This window comes from Arvicanthis niloticus, chromosome 23 (genome assembly GCF_011762505.2).
Source record: "Arvicanthis niloticus isolate mArvNil1 chromosome 23, mArvNil1.pat.X, whole genome shotgun sequence".
Taxonomy (NCBI): domain Eukaryota; kingdom Metazoa; phylum Chordata; class Mammalia; order Rodentia; family Muridae; genus Arvicanthis; species Arvicanthis niloticus.
The window spans coordinates 33171808-33182396 of NC_133430.1; the positions used below are offsets into that span (position 1 = coordinate 33171808).

The window sequence follows — 10589 nt, forward strand, 5'->3', positions numbered from 1 at the left end:
ATTGTGCTGGGGCCTGAGAGTTCAGAAGAATGCTGCTAACTGGTGCTATCTTGTCTCTTACAGGAAGCTGGAGCTGCCATTTATGCTGGGAGTTGCTCAAAGAGAAAGCATCGGCCTTTGGCTGCCAGGCCTAGGGCCCCAGGTCACAGAATGCAGCCTGCCACTAGAGAGGCTGAACTGAAGTCCTGTTCAATCCAGATGGAGGTCTCCTCCTGTGTGTGCACACAGACCAACTACAAGGAAAAAGCATACTTCAGCCAGCATGTCCTCATTTCTACCAGCGGGAACTTGGCACGTTTGAAGAGCATTCCAGCCCCAGCTCTGTGGAACCTCATGTTCACTCTCACATGTATCCCTCTGGTTGCTTCCCATTTTAGAGGAAGCCATCTTGTGACTGCTCACCAACCACCCGTGTTGTTCGGTGGGGTTCTTGTTTTGTTTTCCTCTATTGTGTTTCAAGAACTTGTCACACAGCATCCTCACCCTCAGCTTAGGCTCTTCATCCTAAAACTTTCACAGAGGAACCAAATGCTGTGGCGAAGCGCTTGCTTCTTTCTAGTCTCCCTGGAAACATCCATGTTTGAAGGCCATCTTGAAGACTGAACTTGGAAATGTCTTGGCTTCCTTAGTCTCTGCTAAGAAGAGGAATGGTAGTTTTTGAGCCTCGGCGATCGCATCCACAGCTGTGATGGCCTTGATCTACTGCACAGCCACTTGATGAGGGGTTCAGAGGGCCTGGGAGATGGAAGGAAAACTTGGGGCCCCCACTATAACCAGTCAGTATTTGCTGTTCCTCAGAAGGACTTTGTGAGGGACCAGGTGGTTCCTTGACCTTCAGAACTGTGGTGTCCTTGAGGTGAGACAACACAGTCTCTAAACACAGAAAAGTGCTGAAGATCCTGTCCCCAACCGAATTGAGCCTGAAGGTTTGGCTCAGTCTCTGGGTGTGGGACTCAAGCTCTGGAGAGGTGGGCAAAGGCTGCCCATTCAGTAGTTCAGTGTTGGATAGAAGAGATTGTTCATAGCTTTGAGAAACCCTCCAGTATTGATGCTACATTTTGGATTTCTTTTCTGGGCAATTTCTTCCTTCCATGTAATATACGTTTGCCAGTGACCACTGAGATGTGACTGGAAATTTTAGAACGGAGGAAAGATGAACATCACTTAACCAGATCATTGGGCACAGTGATTACTTGTAACTGGGTGGCAATGATTCAGAACCCTAGTCTGTTCTTGCACCCTGAGCTCCCCCATATGGGATGGGCTCTCGTCTGAAGCAAAGTTTCTAGAAGAAAGATGTGGGGAGGCCTAGATTCCAAGAACTCTGTGTGTCAGAGGAAGAAGCCTCGAGGGCTGGAATGGGCTGGGCCGTCCTTGAATCACAGCAGCAGCATGATAACTGACACATTTCTGGAAAAATCATTTGCCCAAAGGGCAGGTCCCTGTGAGCAGGACCCTTGCGCATGCTCGGCTTCCCTGGAATCGGCTCCATCGCTGTGGTCCAGCAGCTTGCAACAAAGGCCTGGGTTATTTTTAGTCTTCAGCTCCTGAAGAAGTCCCTGGAGACCTGGGCTGGCTGGGCCCCTCTGCCCAGCTGCAGCATGGCCTCCGCCACTCCACAGGAGTCATCCTCCCCCTGGCTAATTGCTCTTGGCACGTGGACCCAGGGCAGCCTGGCATGGAACCAAGCGGTGTGCCCCTCCCTGCAACTTCTTTGCAGAATGACCTGTGGCAAGAGAGTGGGGGGTCACTCTCCTGCGGGCCCTGTGGCCTCAGAGCTAGTTCCATGCATACGAAATGATCTCATTTAAAGGGCCCCTGTCCAGAGAGCATCTCTCTCCTCCTCCCAAGCTCTCTTCTTCCTCCTGCTGGTTGCTGTGCTTGTGTTGATTCAAAAGGCCCAAAGAAGGGCTGGCGGAATGGCCCATCTCCACAGAGGGGTATATCCTTCTCCAGACTCTGCTGACTCTCTGTTCCCACAAAACCTAAAGCAGAGTATCCCCAAAGGCTAATTACTTGTTTGGGGAGTCATATTAAATTAATTTCAAGGGGGGAAAAGGCCCAAATGTTCTGGAATGCTATACTGGCTTAAAGGTGGGAAAAAAAATAAGTCTTAAAACCCCTCCACCTTTATGGCCCGAAGACTTAACAGGTTTCCTTCTGGAGTGTACATGAGTCTGTTCTCCACAGAAATGCAGATGTTCTGTATCCAGCCATGCTCGTGCCCACCCAAGCTGACGGCGATCATGCCTCCCTAGCCAAGTCAAGGCACCAGTTGGAGCTTGTCCACGGCGCTGGGGCTGCCCAGCATGCTCAGTCTCTTAAGGAAGGCTCCTGGGGCTCCTTCTCCTCTCTTTCACTTGTCCTGGAGAATGGGCTCAGCCTTTGTGCTTCAGAGGTTTTGGGTTGGTTCGCTATGTAGAGAGTAGGAATAGCTCAGCTTAGAGATGTCCTATCAGAGTAGGGCAGGCCAGGTCTCCAGAGCCATCCTCCTGCATCAGAAAAAGAAGGTATTAGTAAAGTAAAATGGTATCTTCTTATTCAGAGCCCTGGAATGAGCAGCAGTCAGTGGGTCAGGGTTCTAGTGTTCCTTCTACCCATGAATAGTGTGTGACCTTGGCCAAATTACTTAGCACCCTCAAATCTCGATGTACCCATCTGTAAAATAGAAATGAAAACATTTGCCTTTTCTATCCCACACTGACACTGAGAGGGGCCCAAAATACAATGTTACATAAACGACCAACTGCAATCACGGTCTTCATGGCCACAGCCCTGGCTTAGGAGCCCAGACCGTGGGCAACCTGGCCCTTGACATGTAAACCTCCATCTATCAAGAGGGAGATTTCAAGAAGGCTTCTAGGCCCAAGAAGGTGACTTCGGAAAGCATTTGGAGTTCCCACAGACAAGCCAGGCCATGATTGGGCTCGAGTAATGATGGGAGATGTGCAGGGTTTGGTGACTTGAGGGCGAAGATACCATAAATGCATGTGCATGTGGACAGATAGATATAGCCAGCCAGCCAGCCAGCCAGCCAGCCAGCCACACACACACACACACACACACACACACACACACACACACACACCTCATCAGCATGATCAACCACTTGGAGTGGGAGCCAACTTCTATGAAGGGCACTGTGCACTTCTTCAAATGAAGTAGTCTCTTTTTAGCTGGTTAACTCTGGTCAGGTGACTTAGCCTCTCTGAGCCTCACTGCCCACGGAGTGTGAGGCAGAGAAGTGTGGCCTGTCTAGAGAGCTAGCAGGGCTATTAAAGTCGTGCTTGCTGAGAAGTGTCATGGTGCAGGCCTTGCTAACAATGGGGCTGTTATTCTACCCAGAGGTCACTAAGGGGAGACAACGATTCTGTTGAGGACCCCTCGGGTCCCTGACAGGGTTATTCTGCTCTGCTACAGCCTTACATCCTTATGTGTCTGCTGCAGAACTCCGGCTGGAAGATAAACTCCTATTTCTTTCTAGATTCTCTTGAGACCCTGCATTTGGGGCCTGTAGTAAACCCAGGACAGACAGCTGGCAAGGAGAGATGGGGGGAGCTCTAGATATGGACCTGAAGCTCCTGTTCTCTTTCCCAACCAGCCCCCCCCAACACACACACACACACACACACACACTGCCAGAGGCAGAAGCCAGCAAGTCCTAAGACTGCTGTGCATGGCTGCCCCAGGGCCAGATAGGAAGCTGCGTCTAGGTGGAGAGAGTAGCTGCTTCCCTTGGCTCAGCCTGAGAGACCCTCCTGTGATTAGGGAGGAGAGGGAGGGAAGAGGAAGGGAAGGACAGAGGGAGGGAGAGGAAGGGAGGGAGGGAAGGAGAGAGAGAGAGAGAGAGAGAGAGAGAGAGAGAGAGAGAGAGAGAAGAGAGAAGAGAGAAGAGAGAAGAGAGAGAATAAATATATGAATCAAGGGAGTTAAGAGGAGGTTTTGTCGGGGGAAGAAGATATGGGTTTCATTCCTGGTGCACTTTAGTCTTCAAGAACAATCCCTTCCAGCCCATTCATGTAAAGTCCAGGTATTTTAAGAAAGAAAACCAACAGGACTGTATTTTCTTTTCCTTTGGGGGGCAAGTTCAGAAAAACCTATGTTTTGCAGTGGATAGAAGAAAACTCACCAGTAACACCAGGCTGCCACAGGCACAGGCGAGGGTCTGGTGCTTTCCTCTTCCAGCCTGCATGTACAAGGCAGTCTTGCTTGGCTGGCGGGTGGCCCAGGCAGGGTCCTGAGCATCCCTTGCCTGCCCTCTTCCATTTGGAAGTGCTGAGGTGACAGTGCCTCCCTCCTACTCTATACTGTCTGTTCTTAGTGCTCCTTAGGAGCCCCAGAGTCATGGTCCAAGGGAGAAGCTGGCTCCTGGGCCACAGTCATGCCCACATTGCCACTGAAGGTGTGTGTTCCCAGGCCTAGCTCCAGGCAGCAGTGGTACTGGTGTCCCTTGTAGTAGACCAGCATTCCTGAGTTGGGTTGGGGGTGTGGGGGAGTCAGGGTTAGCCTAATAAAGAGAAGAGATGGGAAGGAACCTTAAGTGGGGGTGAAGGTATACCCTGTTGGGAGCTGTAAGCAGAGGGACAGGGAGGGGGTATGAAGAATTATCATGACAAGCATTTTTTTTTCACTCCTGTAGTTCTAGAAAACAAATTGAAAAAAAGAAGCAAAAGCCAAACATTTGCCTAGCGGTGAGTGGACGCTGAGCCAGCTCTCCTTTCTGTGGGCTCCCTGGACTCTGGATCCAAGCTAGTTCAGGGGGACTATCAGAAAGCAAGGAGGGAGGGACTAGTGCCCCTCATTCAGTGGAAGTAGGAAGGATGCTCCCCCCGCCCCCAGGCTCCTGCCTGAGTCTCTGTGGATTTTTCCACTCCCACAGATGAGTGTCGCTCTCCCACAGATGAGTGTCGCTGGGACATTTGGACCTACGTTGCTGAGACCCCCACTGATCTAGATTGTCTAGGGTCAGGTGACAGATGGTAGCAGGGCGAGCTTGATCCTGGCCTACAGCCTTGAGCATGGGAGCAGTTTCAGGCTTTGCTGCTTCAGGGCTTAGGCCCATAGGTCCCGACTCCAGCAGCTGGAAGGTTCGGTAGGAAGGCCTGGCCAGCCTTTGCCCTACCACCTGACAGAACAGATAAGGCTCCATGTCCTCCATCGTCTGCTGCCCTTTCTGGTCTTCTAAGAGCTCAGCTTTATCTGTATCCCAGCTGAGGAAAGGGGAAGACCCAGGGTTGGTTGGTTGTTTTTGCCCCAAGTCCACAAGTCTCCCCACCGTGACCCTTCCTGCACCAAATCTAATTTGTCAGGAGCCAGATGGGCCTTCAAGATCACCTGTGAGTTGTGCTCTTTGGCTCTTCCCAGCATTCTCAGGCCTCAAGGTCTTTATGCTCCCCTTCCAGAGGCCACAACAGCCTGAGAATCATGGATTGGTTCAGGGTCTTTGAGAGCTGGCAGTGGTTTTCTAACAAGCCTGGAGACTTGTGGGGTAGAGGGACTGGGAAATTTGCTCTGAGGAGTAGGTCATGGGGAAGGGAGAGGAGACTGTGGGAAGGTGATGGAAGGGGCCCTTTGACCATCACGGCGGTTACTTCTGGGGAGGCCAGGCTTCAGGGCTGTTCAAACTGGGCAGTAGGAGAGAGGTCCAGAGGAAGCAACTTCAGGAAACCCTGAGATGGAGATGGCGGCTCTTGCCCTTGTCATTTCTGCATTAAATCGGTCTCTCCGAAGAGACAGACACCCCCTTCCCACTGTGAGGAGGAAAACTATAAACTAGGAGTAGTGTGTCTTGGAAAGTCTGACTGGGTTCTGAGTGAAGCCTGGCTGTGCCTCCTGACTGGTCACTAGCGATCCTTGGCACTGATGAAGCTGTGTGTGTGTGTGTGGGGGTGTGTGTCATAGAGTGAGGGGGGATATAGGGATGCCCTGTTTGAGTCTGTGGTAGCCTCAGGTGGAGGGGCCAGCAGCCTCCAATGAGTGACACTCCATAGTTTCCCCATCTTTGGCCTCACCACGAACTGGGAGCATTTGTGCTGATGGTGACATTACCCAGGGCAGAGCAGAGGAAGGCAGCATTGGGCTGGCAGGCAGCCAGAATCCTCTTCCACAGAGATATAATTACTAATAATGACCTCTATCCTGAAAGCAAATAAGATGGCCATTCAGGTCGGCCCCAACTGGGTCTGGCAAATCAACAAAACTGGGGTTAGGAAGGGACAGAGGGGAAAAAGAGGCCTCTGTAGGGAATAGAGAGACCCCACGAGGCCCTGGGTTCTTCATATCTCTCAGCAGCTAACTTTGAGAACTTAGCCTATATTTTCACCCTATATTTCCACTGCATCTTGTTAGCTCACCTTGCTCCATCTCATTGTTGTATTAATATTAATACTGTTGATGAGAACAGGTGTGTGTGTGTGTGTGTGTGTGTGTGTGCATGTGTGGGTATGGGTGTATGTTGGCCTGAAAAAAGCCACTAGTGATCCAAGACCAGAGGGAGAGCCAGGAGCCACCAAGCAAGATGTACCTTATCTGTCCCTGAAGTTTTCTGCAGCCAAGGACTGCAGTGCCCAGTCTATAGACCAGCAGGGTCCCACAGATGGCTTCTCGTGACCTTCCCATCTTTCCCCCCCCCGCCCCCCCCGTCCTCTCTGTTTCTTTGGGAGGAATATTAAGGATTTGAGAAAAAGGAAATGCTTCAATTATACTATCAAAATGGTGCAAAGACTTCATGGCTGGAATGAGGCCTGGGTTTTTGTTGACTCTATTTTCTCTTTCATGTTTATTCCCCACTGTGACCTTCATTCTCTTCCTCTCCTCCCTCTTCCCTCCCTTGCACCCCCTCCCACCTTCCCTGTAGCCACACAAATGCTAGAGTGCAGGGGTAGCTGGAGGAAACAGTGCCATAAAAGAAAAATATACCCCTGCGCATTTTCAACATGTAGTTGAAGAGACCTAAATTAAGGACTAGGGGGGAAACAAAGCAAAAGACACATGGCCAGATAATAGATGAGTGAAGCCTGCAAACAGAATCCCAGAGCAGAGATGATGCAGAGCAGGTGGGTTGGGGAGGGAAGTCCCAGCTTGCCAGTGTGTCAGGTCCACGTGGCATTTAGGGGAGCCAACAAATCTGTGTTTTTGCAGCAGACTGTCATGTGTTTAGGAGCCTTGTGCTCTTCTGTCAGGCAGGGGAAAAGATGTCCATCCTAGCTGCCACCGTGTATCCGCCATGCTTGTCCACCCTGGCTACTTCTTCCCCAGAGGCAGATGAACACATTTCTTGCCTGCCAAGAGAGACTGCTGGGCAAGCTGGTCCTGGCTGAAGCTTTTGGCAGGGGGCTGGATATGTGCAAAGCAGTGTACTTGGTCTGCAGAAGCTGAGAAAGCAGCCTCACCCTGGCCCAGTCTTTGGGTTGCATCATCAGCTGCAAATGTTAAAACATTCTATGGGGACCCCGTTAAGCATCTTACCGCCGGGACAGGGTTGGTTATCCGTATGTGAGTTCTGTTTTGAACATATTTTCGTGTGATGTGCAGGTGGAAACATCTACCTATTGCCACCTTCTGGAAGTTGGGGAGAACGCAATTGACCTCAGGCTCCTTGTTTTGATTTGTTATCCTGGGCACTAGCCACGGTAGAAGGTACATATCCTTAGCTTAAAGGTGCCATGGAAGGTGTTCATCTTTAGCGTTGGAGTCCAGGGGACAATGAATGGCCACACCTGGCTGAAGCAGGTCAGGCAGCCAGGCGACCTGAGACTGTTTCCAAATGCTGTTTTGGGATTTCTGGCGTGGAGGTCAGGGTAATGTAGTTGGCAGGGCATGCTCAGTAGGGAGAAGTAACTGGTCTGGGAAAGTGAAAGCCTCACACCTGGGCTGAGCGGACACCCATAGAGACTCTGCTGGCTTGGGCTCAGCTTCTGGGAGCTGGTTTCTGACATGTTCTAGCTGGAGGGTGTGGTCCAGTGTCAGCCTTTGCAGTGCACCTCCTCTGGCCAGAGACTCTTCACCACAGCCCAGCTCAGGCTGTGACTCCTACTTGTCGTTACTGACCGCATTGGAGACGAATACTTTCTTTTTATCTCCCCATCCCCCGCCCCCCGGGCCTTCTCTGCACATGTTACAACCAGGTTTCAGCTTTTAGCTATTCCTCAAAGAAGTCACACCAGGTGTTTTTTTGGCCAGCTGAAATGCCCACCTTGGGGGACGCTAGGTCAGCCTGTTCACAAGCAGACTTAGGTCTATCTGTTGGTGGTCTTAGAGAAAGCTCCACTGGATCCTTGGAGCACACAGCTCTCAGCAGGAGGGACTGTAGGGTCTCTAGGGACAACCAGGATGGAGCTTGGCTGCGAATCTGGGTTTAAAGTGCTAGAGAACATGAAATGTACCCTGGAGTTGGGTCCACTTGTCAGGCTCCTTTGGCCCAAATCTCCTTTGAATAGTCAGATTCCCCATTGTCCTTAGTGATAATGTGGAAGAAGAAGAAGGAAGGCTCTCATCTGGATCCTGTCCAAGCCAGACTGGTGGCATCGCCCTCAGGCAGCTGAGGTCAGACCATGAGCCTCCCGTCCCTGAATTCACGATGGCCCTGGGATCCCCAGAGCCAGTGGACCAAGCTCTGAGAGGAGCTCCTTACCCCATCTCTACTCTAGCACACTCAGACCCCTTCCAATCCCGAGACTGGCCTGCTGGACAGTTAGAAAATGCAGAGCTGAGGAGAGTCTGCCCTGTGCACACTATAGCTCGTTTGAGAAAGGGTCAGAGCTAAATCCTAACCACAGTTCCCCTCCCTGCCCAACATGTGTTTAGGCTGAGGACAGACAACCTTAAAGGCTGTTTTCAAGTAACTTTTTAATCCTGATGGCCAAGACATGGAAGACCTCCACAGGAAGATACACAAAATTGATTTTCTTCTTCTAGTAGGCTAATCCCTGCTGTGTCTCCCATTGGGGAAAGGCTGGCTTGGTGGCTTTAGTAAGGGCCACCTCTGTTTATTAAACCCAGGGTTTTCCTGAGTGAACTTTGGCAGGAGGTCCCTAGGGTAGGATGCCCTGTGATTTGGAATCTCTCGGCTACGTTGGCTTCTAGAGGGGCACAGAGGTCTTGGGTTAAGTTAGGAGTTGACACATTTGGGAAGGAGCTGGTTTAGTCTCTGTGGCTCTGTAGTATCCAAGCTGACTATGGGTATCTTGTAGGCTTGGGGATGTACTACAGTGGACTGCTTTGGGAAAGGGTCCCTGGTCCCTGCTGGTGTTCTAATCTCTGGAATCATAGGGTCTCCACTGGTATCTCGTGGCCTGACTGAGGGGTGATGTAAACTTCTCCCAGTGGGCACAAGAGGGAGAAGCCATTCCACTTTATTCTCACCATTCCTACAAGCTTGCCTATCTCTTACCTCCCCTCAGCACCTTCAGGATCTTAATCACAAAAAGATGGCTGAGACCATCAGCATCCATCCCCAGAAATCTCTACAGATGAAGAGCTTCCTTTTCTGCCTTTCAATATTTTCCCCATTGGACCTTGGGACCCAACACCACGCTGCCTCTTGCTGACTGAACAACCTAGAGTTTTTGCCTTGAGCTGCTTAGCTACCATGCACAGGATGAAGGCTGACACAGCTTTCCTGAGGTTAGAAAAAGGGCTGCGGAACTGGGAAGCTGTGTGTAATGGGCCGAAGATGAATTTCCATCCGGCTTGCTTTGCTGCTCTGAAAAGCAAACACAGCAACAAGCAGATGAACAAGAAGCCCAGCCCCCCAGCCCCCCCCCCCGTCCTCTTTCAGGTGTGGTGTTGTGATGGCACGTGTATAGCTGTGTACGCCACTGTCCTCCCATCCCCTGGGGATGCTTTTTCTCTCTCTTGTATGTCAAGTCCTAGTCTTGTGACTCCCATTGTGAAAGGTGTTGTCATGTCCCCGCCCTGTCTGAGGGATGTATGGGATCTCTTGGTATTTCAGTATTGGAAGGGAGGCTGTGCATATCTTCCCTCATCCCAAGGGGACACATTGGTTCTGACTCCCTGGAGAGCTGGCATATTATTGCAAGTACCTTCAAGAGAATCCGCAGGTTGGAAATAGCCCATATCTGGATTTTATCTCTCGCCTGAGAAGTCGGCTGTCTGGAAGGACTGCCTATGTGCCGGGGCCTTCTTTCTTTTTGCCCTTCCTCCTCCCTGACTCAGTTTCCATTCCAGGAGAGAAGCCTTGGAGATGTCAGAGCCTGAGCAAATGGTTAGGCATATGAGCATTGAGCAGCCTTTACCTCAGAACCCCTGGCTACCCCAGCCCCTCAGAGGAACACCCCCCCCCCCGCACGTTGGTAAAGACTGAGCCACAGCCCCCTGTCTCCCTTGCTGTGGTTAGTGTCTTGTCCTGTGACTGATTAGCAGTGTTGGCTATCCACGTAGCAAATTTTTTTTTGTCTGCAATTTAGAGAATGTGTAAACAAATAAAAGCTTTAGAACTCTCAGAAACTCTTGGTGGTTTTTCTCATCTCCAGGAGGCCCATCACAAAATAATCGGGATGTACTGGGAATGCAGTGTATGTGTGTGTGTGTGTGTGTGTGTGTAGAGTCACACGTACACGCACACACAT

General features: G+C 51.0%; 1 protein-coding gene across 4 annotated transcripts in view; it reads left to right on the forward strand.

Annotated features, from left to right (window-relative positions):
- Positions 1-9619, forward strand: part of Dpf3 (double PHD fingers 3) — a 270465-nt gene extending 260846 nt beyond the window's left edge. For all 4 annotated transcript variants that reach the window (XM_076921762.1, XM_076921764.1, XM_076921766.1 and 1 more), the window contains exon 11: positions 64-9619. In XM_076921762.1, the coding sequence (XP_076777877.1) occupies positions 64-134 (71 nt within the window). In that variant the 3' untranslated portion in view covers positions 135-9619. The remainder of the gene's footprint in view (positions 1-63) is intronic.
- The last annotated feature ends 970 nt before the right edge of the window (positions 9620-10589 follow it).